Source organism: Pagrus major, chromosome 15 (genome assembly GCF_040436345.1).
Source record: "Pagrus major chromosome 15, Pma_NU_1.0".
Lineage (NCBI taxonomy): Eukaryota > Metazoa > Chordata > Actinopteri > Spariformes > Sparidae > Pagrus > Pagrus major.
In genome coordinates, this window is record NC_133229.1 from 12,833,379 (window position 1) to 12,853,687 (window position 20,309).

General features: G+C 40.8%; 1 protein-coding gene across 1 annotated transcript; it reads left to right on the forward strand.

Moving 5' to 3' along the window:
- The first annotated feature begins 3,447 nt into the window (after positions 1 to 3,447).
- Positions 3,448 to 20,176, forward strand: LOC141009717 (uncharacterized). Its single transcript, XM_073482408.1, has 36 exons — positions 3,448 to 3,630; positions 4,387 to 4,504; positions 4,597 to 4,751; positions 4,835 to 4,958; positions 5,079 to 5,134; positions 5,212 to 5,358; positions 5,505 to 5,637; positions 6,077 to 6,144; positions 6,235 to 6,325; positions 7,247 to 7,299; positions 7,390 to 7,477; positions 7,786 to 7,838; positions 7,986 to 8,105; positions 8,186 to 8,287; positions 8,483 to 8,684; positions 9,097 to 9,231; positions 9,547 to 9,645; positions 10,367 to 10,429; positions 10,689 to 10,811; positions 12,400 to 12,406; positions 12,496 to 12,703; positions 13,401 to 13,518; positions 13,614 to 13,768; positions 13,849 to 13,966; positions 14,582 to 14,640; positions 14,731 to 14,818; positions 15,806 to 15,858; positions 15,949 to 16,027; positions 16,336 to 16,388; positions 16,541 to 16,660; positions 16,753 to 16,854; positions 17,925 to 18,129; positions 18,430 to 18,564; positions 19,427 to 19,525; positions 19,684 to 19,746; positions 19,949 to 20,176. Exons 1-36 carry the CDS (start codon positions 3,518 to 3,520, stop codon positions 20,081 to 20,083), a joined length of 3,840 nt encoding a protein of 1,279 aa, XP_073338509.1. The 5' UTR covers positions 3,448 to 3,517; the 3' UTR covers positions 20,084 to 20,176.
- Positions 20,177 to 20,309: the final 133 nt, after the last annotated feature.

The window sequence follows — 20,309 nt, forward strand, 5'->3', positions numbered from 1 at the left end:
ACTGTACATGCACCTGGGTTCCTCTACTATTAATGCTGAAAAGACAGAGAATGTAACCCCTCCCAATCCAGAGTTACAGGGTGCAGTCACTTTTCGGCAGGGCCTGCCGAAAAGTGACTGCACCCTGTAACTCCTTATTGCAAGGAGTGATATTGACCAAATTCACTATACATGCACCTGGGTTCCTCTACTATTAATGCTGAAAAGACAGAGAATGTAACCCCTCCCAATCCAGAGTTACAGGGTGCAGTCACTTTTCGGCAGGACCTGCCGAAAAGTGACTGCACCCTGTAACTCCTTATTGCAAGGAGTGATATTGACCAAATTCACTGGACATGCACCTGGTTTCCTCTACTATTAATGCTGAAAAGACAGAGAATGTAACCCCTCCCAATCCAGAGTTACAGGGTGCAGTCACTTTTCGGCAGGGCCTGCCGAAAAGTGACTGCACCCTGTAACTCCTTATTGCAAGGAGTGATATTGACCAAATTCACTGTACATGCACCTGGTGTATAGTGAATTGACCAAATTCACTGTACATGCACCTGGGTTCCTCTACTATTAATGCTGAAAAGACAGAGAATGTAACCCCTCCCAATCCAGAGTTACAGGGTGCAGTCACTTTTCGGCAGGGCCTGCCGAAAAGTGACTGCACCCTGTAACTCCTTATTGCAAGGAGTGATATTGACCAAATTCACTATACATGCACCTGGGTTCCTCTACTATTAATGCTGAAAAGACAGAGAATGTAACCCCTCCCAATCCAGAGTTACAGGGTGCAGTCACTTTTCGGCAGGGCCTGCCGAAAAGTGACTGCACCCTGTAACTCCTTATTGCAAGGAGTGATATTGACCAAATTCACTGTACATGCACATGGGTTCCTCTACTATTAATGCTGAAAAGACAGAGAATGTAACCCCTCCCAATCCAGAGTTACAGGGTGCAGGCACTTTTCGGCAGGGCCTGCCGAAAAGTGACTGCACCCTGTAACTCCTTATTGCAAGGAGTGATATTGACCAAATTCACTGTACATGCACCTGGTGTATAGTGAATTGACCAAATTCACTGTACATGCACCTGGGTTCCTCTACTTTTAATGCTGAAAAGACAGAGAATGTAACCCCTCCCAATCCAGAGTTACAGGGTGCAGTCACTTTTTGGCAGGCCCTGCCGAAAAGTGACTGCACCCTGTAACTCCTTATTGCAAGGAGTGATATTGACCAAATTCACTGTACATGCACCTGGGTTCCTCTACTATTAATGCTGAAAAGACAGAGAATGTAACCCCTCCCAATCCAGAGTTACAGGGTGCAGTCACTTTTCGGCAGGGCCTGCCGAAAAGTGACTGCACCCTGTAACTCCTTATTGCAAGGAGTGATATTGACCAAATTCACTATACATGCACCTGGGTTCCTCTACTATTAATGCTGAAAAGACAGAGAATGTAACCCCTCCCAATCCAGAGTTACAGGGTGCAGTCACTTTTCGGCAGGGCCTGCCGAAAAGTGACTGCACCCTGTAACTCCTTATTGCAAGGAGTGATATTGACCAAATTCACTGTACATGCACCTGGTGTCCTCTACTATTAATGCTGAAAAGACAGAGAATGTAACCCCTCCCAATGCCGAAAAGTGACTGCACCCTGTAACTCCTTATTGCAAGGAGTGATATTGACCAAATTCACTGTACATGCACCTGGTGTACAGTGAATTGACCAAATTCACTGTACATGCACATGGGTTCCTCTACTATTAATGCTGAAAAGACAGAGAATGTAACCCCTCCCAATCCAGAGTTACAGGGTGCAGTCACTTTTCGGCAGGGCCTGCCGAAAAGTGACTGCACCCTGTAACTCCTTATTGCAAGGAGTGATATTGACCAAATTCACTGTACATGCACCTGGGTTTCTCTACTATTAATGCTGAAAAGACAGAGAATGTAACCCCTCCCAATCCAGAGTTACAGGGTGCAGTCACTTTTCGGCAGGGCCTGCCGAAAAGTGACTGCACCCTGTAACTCCTTATTGCAAGGAGTGATATTGACCAAATTCACTGGACATGCACCTGGTTTCCTCTACTATTAATGCTGAAAAGACAGAGAATGTAACCCCTCCCAATCCAGAGTTACAGGGTGCAGTCACTTTTCGGCAGGGCCTGCCGAAAAGTGACTGCACCCTGTAACTCCTTATTGCAAGGAGTGATATTGACCAAATTCACTGGACATGCACCTGGTTTCCTCTACTATTAATGCTGAAAAGACAGAGAATGTAACCCCTCCCAATCCAGAGTTACAGGGTGCAGTCACTTTTCGGCAGGCCCTGCCGAAAAGTGACTGCACAGTGACATAGTGATATTGACCAAATTCACTGTACATGCACCTGGCAAACACAGAGAATGTTATGCAGAATGTAAAGGCAATCCGTTACAGTTAGCCTACAGTTTTATATATACTGCATTATTGTATTCATAATTATGCTGTTAAAAGTACAAGTTATCCAAAAAGTTACTTAAGTAAATGTAATGAAGTAAATGTAAATCGTTATTACCCACCTCTGATAGCACTTACTAATTTCTCAGTATGTGTTATATGATTGCTATCTAATGTGACGTGGAAACACTCCTGCATTCTTTTCTGCATTGATTTCCTAATCCTTGTCATAAAATCACTGAAACAGGGACATTGAATTATGACTTTATTTATAGATCAAAGCGGTGTAAAATCACATTGCAACAACGATGATAACAACAACAACAATAAAAGTGGCAAGGTAAAGCATCTACCCTCATCAATTGTTGACAACTAGCCTACATTATGGAAACATCAGGTTACTTTTTTTTATCTGCGCACATTCACATTGCACGTGACAGCCTGGTGTTAGCGGGTTTAAGACCAGTGGAAAAGGTGTATAAAAGTAGCCTATTGGATCCAATGGATAAGACTATAACTATAAATATGAGTATCCAAATGTGCATCAAATGTAGTATTCTCAATGGAGATGCTGGCAGTGTTGCTTGCACTGCAGTGGGCTACAAACAATCAAATACAATATCTGAACTACACTAATTCTGTCTCTGATCCCAGGAGCGTCCATGTACTCCACTGACTGCTGCAACTTTGTCACAGACTAATGTCGGCAGATTTGTGAGAATCTGGTGTGACCCTGATCCAAAAATAAACCCCGGGGTATCACATTTATGAGGGGGGGTTGCCCTCACCCTGAAACACTGTGTGCACACCACTGGACAGACTATAACAAAACAATACCTGCAGTCATTGACATCTAACTCCTAAAGACATAATTCTGACATTTCGTCCGCAGTTTTAAGGGGGGTGTCGCTGCTCAGATCCAGCTCTGATTCTCCAGAAGAATCAAATCACGTGGTACACGTCTCTACGTGGAAATCGAAACTTAAAAGTATCAGCAGTCAGATGAATCGAAACAGAGCACGGCTGTACGCAGGACGAGGAGCAGAGAGAAGAAGGGAAGGGAAAAGAGAAAAGTCCAGCTTCGTCTTTTATGATGGAAACTGGAAACTATATCGCTAGACTGAACGAGTATGCACAGAGAACACGGTGTGGGGAGGTGCGTTACGAGGAGCTCGGCTGTGTTGGCCCTGACCATGACAGGACGTGAGTTTAATCTGTATGTTGTCACACCTTGGTATTTATTTTGCTACAGGCATGCTCCACTGAAACATGACGGTGACATGGATGTTGATGAAGGTGGTGGTGGTTGTTCAGTGTCAAGATAATACGCACAGAATAAAGTTAGTCACCAACAGGGTTTTGGAGGAGGCTGGTGTATCAGAACAACTCAGACAACCAACAAAAGAAACAAGAAATATATCCAAAAAAGGGAACTGTAGGATTAAACAGAGGTTACACATCTACCTGTGAGGACCTGTCACAACCTTTTACTTACATTGCAAAGAGATACCTTTACAGATAATACATTTACTTTGTAATTAAAATAAAGCTGTATGGGAGGATCTTATACTGTACAAGGCCATAGTCTTACTGTTTAACCCAACCCAGAACAGAGTGGGTTAACCGCAGCAGATCAATTCTGCTATGTGGTCTAAAAAGGAAAATATGGTCAGGTAAGGTGACAGAGGAGGGGTATAAAGTGGCACAAAATGTAAGTAATTGAGTACAAGTATCTGAAAAATGTACAGTGTTTGAATAATATACATGTTACAGGTTCAGCCCATGAATGTAATCACAACTGAACATGGCTTTAGTGTGTGAGTATCCTGGTTGAGTCACAGTCCTACAGGCTGAATGTGGTAGTTTCGGTTCAGATTCATGCAGTTGAATCCTCTCCAGCTTCACCAGCACTTCCTGTCAACTTTAATGCATACCAACAGTGTGATGATTCCTCTACAGATTCACCCAGAGGGCAGTCCTAAATGGTAAAGTCTATCCTAATGGTGTGGGAAGAAACAAGAAAGAAGCCAAGCAAAATGCAGCTAAAAATGCCCTGGAGTGGTTGATGGAGAACTCCGTAAGATCACAGTTCTTGGATTGTGGATATTTAAAAGTAAAAGAGAAATTAATGGCAAATGTCTTCTTAATGTATGTTTGTTATCTTGACAGACAGAAGAGTCAGCAGAAGCTCCGACTGCACCCGTTCATCAGACAAGTATCACTCAAAGCAACTATGTGTGTTGGCTCAATGAATATGGTCACAAGAACAGGGTGACTATAAAGCCTGTGGAGTCAACAAGAGCGGGAGTATATAATACTACGATGTAAGTTTCCTAACTGCATCCAAATTCTCTGCTATTTTGTCACACTTAAAAAATGCATTGACTAAAAGTTTGTATGATCTTAGTTGCTGTAGCTTCATGGTTGGTGATAAGGAGTATCCAGCTGTCAGTGGGAAAACAAAGAAGGAAGCTAAAGAGGCAGCAGCCAAGCTTGTATACGATATGATATGTGGCAGTAAAACTGCAGAGGTGAGTTATACACACGTTTCTTCTGGCTTAATCATAGGCCCAAAAACTTAGTGTGTTGTGGTGTCACATATTTACCAGTGTGAACCATCTCAAAATTCTACTGTTTTTAAAAATTTCAAGACTTCAGATGAGAATTACAACCATACGTCAACTGAGCAAAACGTTTCTGATCTCTGGTGAGTAAATAACAATGTTAATGCATTGTTTAATGATCCTGTCTTCATCAGTGTGACATGTTACCTGTTTATTACAGCAATAAGACAAGAAGCCTCAGTGTGAGCTCCGACAACAGCTTTACAGAGACAAATTACAAAGGAATTGTCAACCACTACTGTCAGAAAAAAAACTGCCGCCCTCTATACACTGAAGTGAGCAGAAGTGGTCCACCTAATAACCCACGGTGAGTATGAACCTGAACCTCTGTAACCTGGACAAATACTAATGAGACTCAATGCTGTCTCTCAATCGATCAGTCCAGTTGTAAACAATATTCCAATGTTAACACAATGATTTGAACAGTTTCCTTCTTTCCAATACACTTTGCAGATTTTTTTACAAATTAGTGATCAACAATAAGGAATACCCTGAGGCTGAGGGTAAGACTGTCAAGGAAGCCGAACAAAATGCAGCTCAGTTGGCGTGGTCTGCTCTTCAAGAACAGTCAGACTGGGACAGCAAGGTATTTGATATTTTCTACTCTACTTTATGACAAAAACACACTGTCACAATAACTTTCATAAAAGTAAAGATTTATGGCAGGACTGTTGTATGAACCTGCACTAGTTTTAGCTCGGTGTACCTAATAAACTGGCAGCTAATGGTAGTCTGGCAGACTCACGCGGACCATATTCACCACAGCCTACATGCTTTTATTTTGAAAGCCCTTTCCTTAAACTTTCAAGCAAGGCATTTTCTTTTTTTATTCCGGGGATTGCACTTCATTTTTCTCTTTGTTGGCCTTTGCTTAGTGTTTTTTGTGCCACCATGTTAAGGATCACACCATTCTGTCCTGAGTGATATTTTCTAATACCAACAGGGGGCAGCAGCTCTAGACCCCAGGTACTTTTAAATAAATTGTTTCCACTCAATAATTTGTCTTACGTTCTGTGCATTTTTAGGTGTCCTTCCGATCAACAGCGTCCGAAGATGGTGAACCACAGATGGCTGCAGCGCGATCAGCTACACTGTGAGACACCTGTTGTCATTAAGAGAAGAGCAGGTCATTGAGTTAAATACTAAGAAAGCTGTACTGATGTCTCTTATTTTATTCCCCTAGGGAGTCCCCTGAATCATCATCGCAAAGCACGTCGATGAGCACAAGTGGCTCAATAGTATTCATGGATTCATCAAACCCTTTCAAGGCTCAGGTCTGTTTCCTCATAATTGTTAAAAATCTTTCATAGGTAAAACAAAAATCTGCACTTACTGATATTTAAAGACTGCAGCACACCAGTAGCAGCTTGTAAGCGTGAGAAAGTTTTGTTTGGGTGCATATTTTTGGTTTAACTGAAGTTTTAAATCACATTAAAGGGATAGTTCGGGTCTTTTGACGTGGGGTTTGTAGGAGGTACTTATCCCTAGATGACTGTCAGCTATCCCCGTGTGGAGAAGCAGCGTGTAGTGCCGGCAGAGAGTAGAGCATTGTACTGCTGTTAACCAAACCAGCAGCAACATTTGTTTTAGCCACATAAAATAAGTCCCACCTGAAAATATTTATATCCGTTTAAGTGTATGGCACTTAACGTTGCCTTCAAACAGCCTTTCCCCTTGGCACTACATTCCCTCAACTGTACAACATCTGTATTTTTGTGTGTGTGTGGTGTATTATGGAGTGCGGCAGGTACAGCTGTGCTTGTGCATCAAAAGACCCAAAATATGACTTAAAAGTTCAATGTGTGCGTTTGACATTACTGAATGTCAAAGATGTCTGTCCTGTGTTTGCAGAGATGTCACCCTTGTTAGCATGCTAACCAGCTAGCCCTGGCTCGTCCTGTCTCCTAATACCACTTTGTAGCTCAAGGACATAAATATAACCCCCTGTAGTTTCAGTTGGGACATGTATGCAAAGAGTGAGGTGGCTACTTTTCATAAGCTCTCTTGGCTTTTTTAGTCTAACAAATACAAAAAATAAACCTCAAAGATGTCAAGAAAGTAAATACTTTTTAGCAGTGGTGATATGCTGCATCCCAATTGTTTGAAATGACCTTTAACAGGTCAGGCCATATCTTACACCTTGCACTCTTAATAAATGAATGTGCCACAATTAACCACTTTCTTGTGTATTGTAGACGCCCGTCAGGTCATCTGAAGATGACACACCAAGCAAGATGTCAATTTCCCTGTAAGGCACTTTTTGACCCTAGTGTTTAAACAGATTGTAGAGTTTAACACTGAAAACGCTTCACTCAGGTCTCTTGTTATGTTCTTCTAGGGACTCTCTTGAATCTTCACGAAGCATGGCAACTGGTACAAGTAGCTCAGCTTCATGGAGCAACTCATCAAACTCTTCTAAGGATCAGGTTTGTGCTTTTCATCACAATCTTAAAAACTGTGATAGTTAAAAGAGAAATCCACCCTCTGATAATCTGCTGACTCTGCATGTGGAGAGAGCAACAGAATAATAGTAGTGTCGTAGGAGTAAGAACATTTACTTTGTGTAGTCAGAGAAAGTAAAGAGCTACTCATGATCACACCCGGCTATGAAGGGAGTCCCTCCAAAAGACAATATACTACTTGGCTGTTTTGATGTGGCAGGTGACACGTTGTATTTCCTAATTCTTAAAGAGTATACAACCTGAAAATCCATTTTATTCTTTTATTCTCCAAGCTTGCTGTGAAAGACCAGAAAATGGAAACAAGTCATAATGAGACCCAGTCCAGGTATAAAAAAAACATGGATTCACAATGTGGCATGTGTTTTATACTGACGTGGTCTCAAATCTCTCTCCCAATAAGTAATGTGCAATCGAGAAGTCATTTTCAATGTTCTTTACTTTTTTGCCTAAACAGTAGTGTTACTCTCGACAGGTTTACTTCAGAGTTCGATCATATGGAGCGTCTTGGCAGTGGAGGATTTGGATGGGTTTACAAAGCAAGAGATAAACTGCTGAAAAAGGACTACGCTGTAAAGATTGTCTGCTGGGAAGAGTAAGTATGCAGTAGGTGCCAGTGTGCGTAGTTGCATGTGCAGTATTTTGATTAATGAATAATATTCTCTTTTGGATCAGGAAATCTCTCCAAGAGGTGGGGACATTATCAGACCTCCACCACCCTAATATTGTCAGATACTACACATTTTGGATGGAGAATTCAGGATACAACCCTCCCCAGTAAGTCCAATGCACTTATCATAAAGGGAATCAAAAACACACGTTTTTCCTCTTACCTGTTGTGCTTCTGACAGCGCTGGATGTAAACTATAAATGGCGTCCTAAGATAAATAATAGGTTTTTTTGAAGTCTCAACTTTACATTTTCTACTAAAAAGAGAGCAATTAAATAAATGATTATGTTCTTTCTTCCCAGGTTTGCAGATAAATCATCCTCAAAGTACCTTTATATTCAGATGGAGTTATGTGATTCCACACTTACAGCATGGATCCGTAAGAAGAACGATCAGTCTCCGCAAGACTCCAAGAGGCAAGAAGAAAGTCTAAACATCGCTCAGCAAATAGTTACTGGGGTCGAATATATTCACTCCATGAAGCACATCCACAGAGACCTGAAGGTGAGTATTTGATGTCCCCACCAGCAACCTGAGACAGATCCTTGCACAAACTAGACATTGTTAGTTGATCATTAGCTTATTAAGGCATGGGAAGATGTGAAAATTTCACTTCACAATTATCTTGTCCAACATAATTGCGATTCATGATGTTATCCCGATAATCATCAAAGTGTACGTGAGCGAGCTGGACTTCTTTTTTAAGTCATCAAAATTATCTCAATTCACAATTATCCCGATAATGAAAATGACTGAATGACACGATCAACTTATTGTGTTTTTTATTGCGATCTGCAATATATCCTGTATTTTATTGTCCCTATTCTGTATATCTCTTTGAAGTTCACTCGTTCATGTGTTTAGACCCATCACGTGAGGCACTAAATAATTTCTGTTCTTGTTTTTCATCAATAAGCCTGACAACATCCTGTTTGGAAAGGATGGAAAAGTGAAGATTGGGGACTTTGGTCTGGTCACCAGAGATGACGATGATGCTTTGATGGACAGAACAGTAAACAAAGGAACCCCAACTTACATGGCTCCTGAACAAGTGAGATAGTCTATACTGGCGACAACTTTTAATTCTTCTGTGCTATTGTTTTTACAAATATGCTCTTCTCATGAGCTGAACTAGCTAGACTATCTACATGCCCACCACACTTAACAGTGCTCCCTGATTTCCTGAAGCTCAGCCTCACCTGATGGCAGTGAGAGTTGCGAAATCAGAGTGCATACATTAAACTTGTTACAACTTTATGTCAATACATTATTTTAAGGCTTAATTAAATTTAGGCAGTAAACATTTATTATTGAAAGGACGACATTAGGCAGCTTTCTTCAGTACTGTGTTTATTTTCTATGACAGAAGAGGAAGAACTATGGCCGGAAAGTGGACATATTTCCTCTGGGGTTGATCTACCTGGAACTCCTTTGGAAAGTTTCTAGTTACCATGAGAGAGGAGAGGTGAGTCTTTCATAAACAGAATCTAACATTGCGTGTTATCAGTAAAGCTTGACAAATGACTTGTCACAACAACGTTGTATTATAAAGGCTTATGTTTACTATATACAAATAAGAAACCATTAAAGTATACACCAGGGGCCAAATGTATAAACCATGCGTACACACCGAAAATGCACTTGCACCAACTTCCACGCAGATTTCTGAATGTATAAAAATCCACAGAGGGTGAGACTGTGCGTACTGGTACACATCTTTAACACCATGCAACCATACACGCAGTCTTTTCAGTCTGATTTCAGTCCGATGCTTCATTATGTTGCTGATGCCTCCAAATAACACTGTTTTCCATCCGTCAGTTTGATCAATCATTACTTCAATTTCACAGTCCGTAAGATTATGCTTCCTCTTCCTCTATAGTAGATTGTGTGTCAAGTATGGTCAGACAGCTCAAGCATGTGCATCCAATTTTAGGATGATTGAGGTGTGTGAGGAAAAGACGCATGGGAACAGATGTACTTGGGGTTTATAGTAGTAGTATTAGTAGTATTATTTGCAGTATGCTATGTAGACAAAGCAAATCACTGTAGATAGCAGATATGATGGAACTTTTTAAATTATGTTTTCATATTGTTTTTAATTGTAATGTTTGATATAATTTGATTTATTGATACATTTTAGGCTAACATGTTCTTTCATCCTTCTATCACTGCATGGATACCAGGTTTTGGATGATGCCAGACATCAGAAGTTCCCGAAGCAGTTCTCAACAAATTTTCCCCAAGAGGTAGATTTCTGTATTCTTATTATCCTAAATGATTTCCTGGCACAATTAAACAGTATTTCCCACAGGGTGCCTCTCAGTCATGATGGTCATCAACAGAGTAGCAGGAGGACATACAGGTGTTTGCACTGTTGCAACCGTTGTCTTAAGTGCATATGTTGGAGACACTGTGGAGAGGAACTTCAGTGATATTGTAGACTCATAGCATTCATTATTGTTGGTCCAAAGATGTCAGTAGCAGTTATATTGTTGTTTTTTGCAGAACCAAATCATCAAGTCGATGCTGTGTAAGAAGCCAGAAGACCGACCTGAAGCAAGTACACTGAAGGCAGAGCTGGAGGAGTTGGCTCAGACATTCAGCGCACAAAGAATGCTTCAGAAGAATGTAACTGTCTGATTATCACAGGGCTTCACATTCACACACACACACACACACGCACACACACACACACCTGTAACAACAGGTGGCAGTTTGCGTTCAGATCATTAACCATGTGAATAATGAACAACCTGAAAAAGGGACCAGTTATTGTGGATTTTACAATCAAGGAATGAAACATGAAATTAAAGTTGATCGTCTTTATAAAAAGCAACTTTTACATTAACTCACATCTGTCTAGCTTTTTAAAATAATCATGTGCCGGTTCATTTCTGTCAACAGTTGGCATTTTCTTCTATGCTGGTAATGGATGAATGTGTTTCTAAGATGTCACTTTACAGCCTTTGTTTTGCACTGAATATATTGATAATTGTTATGGTCACCAACAGGGCAGTAGTGAGGCTGGGGTATAGGGGAGTTTGCACTTAAAACAGCTTCAGCTGGGAAGCTTGTGATGCTTGAAGATGTGTGTCGCAGCACTACGACTGTAAACAATAGGCATAAACATCAGTCAAGTATGACTTTGTCATATTTATACTATATATAACTTGTACTTTTACTTTGAAGTTTTCGTTTGCTTCTAACAAAAACTCATGTCCTGTGTTATTACATTGTCAGCTGGTAATGAAATACTGTATTCTGTGCTAGAAATGGTTAAACGTGATGTCACGTCACACCTTTAGTTTTGTAATGAATTTGGATGGATTGGAAAATCGAATGTGAGAAACTAGGGTGTAATGGTCGTTTGTGTTTGTAAAGTTTGTACATGTACTGTTTTGTACAATATGTGAATTTAGTAGCAGCTGGATGAAACATGAAATGGATACAACCTCTCCATGTGAAAATGGTGACAAAAAAATGATAACCAGGGACACAAAATATGACAGTTGTTACTGAAAAAAAAACATGTTAAAAATACAAAAAAATATATGAAAATAAAATGACAGAATTCTTAATGTATGTATTATGTGTGAGTGCCAATACAACTTTTTTTCTTGATACAAATGTCGGTGCCAACATTTCTTTTTTCAGTTCAGGTTTTGTTTTCAATGCCAAAATTCATACATTTTTCCCCCGTCAAATAATCATGTCCTGGGTTATTACTTTGTCAGCTGGTATTGAAATAATGTATGTGTGTGATGTTCTGTAACTGGAGCTTGAGTTTAAAGTGATGTCACTCTACACCATTTGCTTTGTAATGAATTGGAAATAAAATATCAGCAAACTATGTTGAAATGGACATTCATCTTCTGTAAAGTCTGTATATGTGCTGTTGTATTTTGTTCATTTTGTGAGTTTCAGTGATTGGGACTTTAATCTGATCTCAGTTAGGGGAATGTGGAAGATCAAGACAAGCAAGTACTTAGTGTTGTAGATTTAACTGTGAAAACAATATATTCATTCTGTAGTTGCCTGCCGAAGTGAAGTGTTTGACTTTCCTGCACTACAAATGCAGTACATGAAGGTATGCTATAGCCTACTGGCAGTGTTGTACAAAAGTACACAAAAGTCATACTTGAGTAAAAGATGAAGTAAAGATAACTGTAGCTGCTCATATCTAATGCAGAGCCACAGATATGTGATCTTCCAGCAGGTAGAAGGTTGTGTGCAGCTTTGATTCTCCAGATAAAATAAAACCACGTGACGTCCCCTGAATGACGTCAATACGCGGAAATCGAAACTTAAACAGTATCAGCAGTCAGATCAATCAAAACAGAGCACGGCTGTGCGCAGGACAAACAGCAGAAACAAGACGGGAAGGGAAAAGAGAAAAGGCCAGCTTCGTCTTTTATGATGGAACAATATATCGTTAGGCTGAACGAGTATGCACAGAAAACACGGTGTGGGGAGGTGCGTTACGAGGAGGTCGGCTGTGTTGGCCCTGACCATGACCGGATGTGAGTTTAATCTGTATGTTGTCACACCTTGGTATTTATTTTGCTACAGGCATGCTCCACTGAAACATGGCTGTTTTTGATGGTATGGATGCTGATGAAGGTGGTGGTGGTTCAGTGTCAATATAATGCCCACAGAATAAAGTTAGTCACCAACAGGGTTTGAAAGGAGGCTGGTGTATCCCAAAAGGGAAGTGTAGGATTAAACAGGTTACACATTTACCCCTGAGGACATGTCACAGCTTTTTAGTTATGCTATGTGGTCAGTAAAATCTATATTTTTTAAGGAAATAGTCAAATCTGGTCAGGTAAAGTGACAGTGGAGGGGTATCAAGATGCACACAATGTAAATACTCGAGTACAAGTACCTGAAAATTGTTGTTGATCACCTGACTTTCAATCAGCATGGGGTGAATAGATAATGACTTGAATGAATTTTCATTTTTGGGTGAACTTTGCCTTTAAGTTGAGTGTTTGACTAACGTACAGTGTTACAGTTTCAGCCTATGAATGTAATCACAACTGAACATGGCTTTAGTGTGTGAATATCCTGGTGGAGTCACAGCATGGATGATTATTACCTCCTGCAGGCTGAATGTGGTAGTGTCGGTTCAGATTCATGCAGTTGAATCCTCTCCAGCTTCACCAGCATTTCCTGTCAACTTTAACGCATACCAACAATGTGACGATTCCTCTACAGATTCACCCAGAGGGCAGTCCTAAATGGTAAAGTCTATCCTGATGGTGTGGGAAGAAACAAGAAGGAAGCCAAGCAAAATGCAGCTAAAAATGCCCTGGAGTGTTTGATGGAGAACTTGGTAAGATTATAGTTCTTTGGATTGTAGCTATTTCAAAGTGAAAGACAAATTCGTGGCAAAGGTCTCCTTCATATATGTTTTTATTATCTTGACAGACAGAAAAGTCAGCAGAAGCTCCGACCACACCTGTTCATCAGCCAAGTATCACTCAAGGCAGATATGTGTGTTGGCTCAATGAATATGGTCAGAAGAACAGGGTGGTTATAAAGCCTGTGGAGTCGACAAGGCCAGGAATAAATAATTCAACTCAGTAAGTCTTCAACTGTAACTGCATCCACATTCTCAGTTATTTTGTCCCAATTCATTAAATAAAAGTTTTTATGATCATAGTTGGTGTAGCTTCATGGTTGGTAATAAGGAGTATCCAGCTGTCACTGGGAAGACAAAGAAGGATGCTAAGGAGGAAGCAGCCAAGCTTGTGTATGATATGATATGTGGGAGCACAGAGGTGAGTAATACACACCAGTTTCTTCTGGCTAAAACTTAGGCCCAGAACTTACTGCCCACAATCCACTGTGTTAAAACATCACATTGCCGACGTCACTGATGCCCTGTAGATGGGCACCAGTGATGTTCTGGCCGGTTTTTAATCACCCTCTGTAGAGCCATCCTGTCTTGGGCCGTGCACAGGCCTTCTAGTTTGTGATGTTTCTAGTCAGGATGCTTTTTATTGATCCTCTGTAAAAGTTGATGAGAACTTGTCACCATAATAAAACCCTAAGTTTCCTGAAGAAGTACAGACAATTCTGTTTTGTTGTTTTGTGTTTTTACCAGAGTGGTGATGCATGATAACCTTGATAGGTTCTTTATGACGGTGATTCCCAGAAACCTATAACTGTTCACCTCCTCCACATCAACTCCACTGATGGGTGGTGGTGTGTGTCTTTTCCTGACCTTTCCATAAAATATTCATGCAAAGAATTTTCTATTTTTCATCTCAAAGGTTCTATTTGTTGTGAGCAACGGCCTCTTAATTGTGTTTGTATGCCACCATGTTGAGATAAGATTGCACCAAATGAACGTGCCACTTTGTAACATTTAACCACTTTCTTGTGTATTGTAGACGCCCGTCAGATCAACTGTGTCTGAAGATGACGCACCAAGCATGATGTCAATTTCCCTGTAAGACACTTTTTGACCCTAGTGTTCAAACAGAATGTAGAGTTTAACACTGAAAACGCTTCACTCAGGTCTCTTGTTATGTTCTTCTAGGGCGTCTCTTGAATCTCCACAAAGCATGTCAATGAGCAAGAGTAGCTCAATAGTATCCATGGATATATCAAACCTTTCCAAGGCTCAGGTCTGTTTTTTCTCATAATCATGAAAAAATCTTTAGCAGGTAAAGCAAAAATCTGCACTTACTGATATTTAAAGACTGCGGCAGACCAGTAGCAGCTTGTAAGAGCAAGAAAGTTTTGTTTTGGGTGTATTTTGTGTTTAACTGAGGTTTAAAATGACATTAAAGGTGCAATGTCTAAGATATGGTCAGCATTTTAGTTTAAAACATTAACTAACATTATCAACAGAATGTGAAGGAAAAAGTTTTGACATAATGTCAGTGTGTTGTATTGCAGATATGTCTACTGAAGTTAGCGTGCTAACCTGCTTGGCCTGGCTCATAATATCACTTTGTACCTTGAGGCGATGGTCTGATGGCCAGTTAAAGCTGGGAGATGTATATAAACAGCAAGTTAGGTCCTTTTCTCTTAGCTGTTGTAGTCCGATAGAAAAATAAACTCACAAATGTCAGAAAAGGAAAATACTCTTACAATCGTATTCCTTGCCAAACAGAATACAAACGTATTTCCCCTGAATTCAAGTTTCTCTCTGTCGCCTTACTAAGATGTGCTTAATTGTCTCGTTAATTCATTGTAAACTCAACAGAAACATACAAAACTTACCGAAACAGTTTTGGTTTATATTTCCACAGTCCGTCTGGTTTGGTCAAAATAAATCCTCAGTTCACAGAGTAAGATGGTTGAGCTTGGCCCCATTGCCTGGCTCCCCCTGTGATCTGAAGTTGTGATCCAGACAGAGTCCAGCCTGCTAGACTGATAAAGCCACTAGCTGCATGGCTTACTTGGCTAATTAGCTAGCTAACTGCAGCTAGTAGCTACAGCCAAAGATACTGTGGCTACAGTCGGAGAATAGTGAGCAGCAGTTAGCAGTGGTGATATGCTGCCTCCCATTTGTTTGAAATGACCTTTAACAGGTCAGGCCATATCTTACACCTTGCACTTTTAATAAATGAATGTGCCACAATTAACCACTTTCTTGTGTATTGTAGACGCCCGTCAGGTCATCTGAAGATGACACACCAAGCAAGATGTCAATTTCCCTGTAAGGCACTTTTTGACCCTAGTGTTCAAACAGATTGTAGAGTTTGACACTGAAAACGCTTCACTCAGGTCTCTTGTTATGTTCTTCTAGGGCGTCTCTTGAATCTTCACGAAGAATGGCAATTGATACAACTAGCACAAGACTATGGAGAAACTCTTCTAAGGATCAGGTTTGTGCTTTTCATCACAATCTTAAAAACTGTGATAGTTAAAAGAGAAATCCACCCTCTGATAATCTGCTGACTCTGCATGTGGAGAGAGCAACAGAATAATAGTAGTGTCGTAGGAGTAAGAACATTTACTTTGTGTAGTCAGAGAAAGTAAAGAGCTACTCATGATCACACCCGGCTATGAAGGGAGTCCCTCCAAAAGACAATATACTACTTGGCTGTTTTGATGTGGCAGGTGACACGTTGTATTTCCTAATTCTTAAAGAGTATACAACCTGAAAATCCATTTTATTCTTTTATTCTCCAAGCTTGCTGTGAAAGACCGGAAAATGGAAGCAAGTCATAATGAGACCCAGTCCAGGTATGAAAAAAACATGGATTCACAATGTGGCATGTGTTTTATACTGACGTGGTCTCAAATCTCTCTCTCAATAAGTAATGTGCAATCAAAAAGTCACTTTCTATGTTTTTTTTTTTACTTTATTACCTAAACAGTAGTGTTCATCTCGACAGGTTTACTTCAGAGTTTGATCCTGTGAGGCGTCTTGGCAGTGGAACATTTGGTTGGGTTTACAAAGCAAGAGATAAACTGCTGAAAAAGGACTACGCTGTTAAGATTGTCCGCTGGGAAGAGTAAGTATGCAGTAGGTACCAGTGTGCATTGCTGCATGTGCAGTGTTTGTGCAAGTATTTTGATTAATGAATAATATTCTCCTTTGGATCAGGAAATCTCTCCGAGAGGTGAAGACATTATCGGACCTCCACCACCCTAATATCATCAGATACTACACGTTTTGGATGGAGGATTCAGGATACAAGCCTTCCCGGTAAGTCCAATGCACTTACCTTAAAGGGCACCTACCACTTTGGCTGTCGCAGCGGCAGTGTCTCTGGGCTTGTAGGCTGAGCAAACAGGCTGGGTCGGTGGAGCAGCAGCGGCCAGAGCCAACCTGTTTGCTCTACCTAAGGAGCCTGGAGAAACTCCGGCGGCGAAGAGAGGCTCTGGAGCATGAGTAACACCGAGAGGAGCAGCAGAGGACTGGGAGAGTCGCCGAAGGGGTCGGTGTGTTTGCTGGCACAACTGCCGCTCATAGGCCGTTGTATCGGACCGCAAGAAAAGCAGACATTACTGCTGTGTGAGTTAACAGTTTTTCAGGCGGAGCACGGCTGGTCCTGTAAGAACTGGTCCATAGTAAAGCTGCTGACACGCTCTTCTGCTGTCAGTCACATGGTGATGGCACAACTGAACTACACACCTGTTAAATGATTGGCTGTCTTAGCACGTTTCATTATCAAGGGACATGATAGGCTGTTTATAAGCCAGGGCGTATTCGCTATGTGCTTTGAAGTTGGTTCGCATTTAATGCATACACGTGAAACTATCGACCATTTTATCTTTTTCTTATTTCTATCAATGACGAGTCTATTGCCGATACATATTGCTATCATTTCATCGCCCAGGCCTACTCTTACCTGTAGTGCTATTCATCCATCAAGATTGTTTTCTTTTGGAACTAGATGGCACTCGGCTTGTGATGCTCTAAGTACCAAAAAAATACATCTGAAAAATGTACGTTTGATACAGTTGGCAGGTGCAGTTTTGGGAAAAAGAAAATAGTTCCTACATTAAACTGCTCACAACAAGCTCTGTGGATTATCCTGAGTAATCGCTGAGCGTCATCTAGTCCCATTACATTAAAGAGAAAGCAGACATCTTAACAGCTGATATTTCCAAAACTCGGCAACTCACACCAAAACAATGTAGATGGATAAGTAGCACTACAGGTAAGAGGAAAAACACGATTTCTTTATTTTGAGGTGAACTGTTTAAGTCTTAACTTCATCCTTCAATTTAAAGGAGAGTAATTAAATCGTGTTTCTGTTCTTACCTTCCTAGATCTGCAGATAATTCATCTGCAAAGTACCTTTATATTCAGATGGAGTTATGTGACACCAAAACACTCAAAAAGTGGATCACTCAGAAAAACACTCGATCTCTGCAAGACTCCAAGAGGGGAGAAGAAAGTCTACACATCACTCAGCAAATAGTTACTGGAGTCGAATATATTCACTCCATGAGGCGCATCCACAGAGACCTGAAGGTGAGCATTTGATGTCCTCTGGTTTACCCTGACGAGGTCTTACCAGTACCCTTAGATCTTTGCACAAACTAGTAGTGAAGCCTGTAAGACACCATTAGTTAATCATTAATCCAATCAAATTGAACAAAAACAGCCCTTCCCAATGAAATTCACGTGCTGACTTTTTTAAATTTGATACTGGTCTCAGGCACACAGATACCTTTTTAAACTGTACGTTCACTTGTTCATGTGTCTCTACCCATCACGTGAGGAGCTAAATGCTTATTTGTTTTCATTTCTGTTTTTATTCTCATCACTAAGCCTGCCAACATCCTGTTTGGACTGGATAGAAAAGTCAAGATTGGGGACTTTGGTCTGGTCACCAGAGATGACGATGATGCTTTGATGGACAGAACAGTGCGCACAGGAACCCCATCTTACATGGCACCTGAGCAAGTGAGATGTTATATTATTGTTTTAAAAACATGTTCTTCTCATGAGCTTAACTAGGTAGACTACCTACACCGATCAGCCAGAACAATAAAAGGTGGTCCTTTTATGGTGGAGTGGATGACACTGATCATCTCATTACAATGAAATGTTCTGCTTGGAAACACTGGGTCCTGGCATAATGTGGATAATGTGCCACCCAAAAGACTCAAAGGATCTGCCTCCAACGCCCCAGTGCCAGACAACCCAAACCCCAGAGATCCTGTCGAGCCCATGCCTTGATGGGTCCGAGCCGAGTCCAATCCTCGATTGCGGCCTCCATGGATGGGCCTTTGTTCCAGCATGATTAGATTGTTATCTGGTGAATCTGGAGGCCAGGGTGACGCCTTAAGGTCTTTGCCATGTTCCTCTGGCCACCCCTTAGCAATTTCTGTGGTGTCACAGGGTGCATTGTCCTGCTGTGGGGGTCAGTAACATCAGTGATTGGCATTGTCTGCAACCGTGTTTAGATGGGTCGTATGTCTCTATGAACATCCACGTGGATGCCAGAAAGGTTTTCCAGCAGAACACTGCATTGTAAAGGGTTAATCAGTGTTATTAACCTGTTATTCATTTAACCTGTTAGTCCTTTTAATGTTGTGGCTAATCGGTGTGTATGACTACCACAGAAATCAACAAATCAAAAAGCAAACATCAAATGTGTTACAACTTGTGCCAATAAAACACTGTTTTATAGTGTAAATTCAAGCTGTCAAACCAGAGCTGAAGCTTCTTTTACATAATGAGCATAATTAGTTCATCTATCATCGTGATAAAGGATAACATTAGGCAGCTTTTGACAGTACTGTGTTTGCTTTCTATCACAAAGTGTAAGAGGAACTATGGACGGAAAGTGGACATTTTCCCTCTGGGGTTGATATACTTTGAACTCCTTTGGAAAGTCTCTACTGGCCGCGAAAGAGGAGAGGTGAGTCTTTCATAAACAGAACCTGGTAGTAGTATGTTTGAATTTTTCTTGTTTTTAATTGTAATGTTTGATATCATTTGATTTATTATTATTATTTTATTACATTTTAGGCTGACAAACATATTTTTTTAATCCTATTATCTCTGCATGAATACCAGGTTTGGGTTGATGCCAGACATCAGAAGTTGCCTGAAGAGTTTTCAGTGACATTTCCCCGAGAGGTAGATTTCTATATTCCTATTATCCTAAATGATTTACTTGCACCATTAAAGTAGCAGGAGGGCATTGCACTGTCGCAGCCCTTATCCAAAGTGCATATGTTGGAGACGCTGTGGAGAGGAGCTTCAGTGATATTGTAGACTCATAGCATTCATTATTGTTGGTCCAAAGATCTCAGTAGCAGTTATATTGTTGTTTTTGCAGGAGCAAATCATCAAGTCGATGCTGTGTGAGGAGCCAGAAGGCCGACCTGAAGCAAGGGAACTGAGAGCAGAGCTGGAGAAGTGGGCTCAGACATTGAGCACACAAGAAATGCTTCAGACAAATGTAACTGTCTGATTATCACAAGGAAATGTGATAATAGGGGAATGGTTACTACACTGCACTTAAATAGTGCTTGAATCTGAGATCCATGCAAGTCCTTCACAGGGTCTCATATTCACACACACACACACACACACACACACATGTAACAACAGGTGGCAGTTTGCGTTCAGATCATTAACCATGTGAATAATGAACAACCTGAAAAAGGGACCAGTTATTGTGTATTTTACAATCAGGG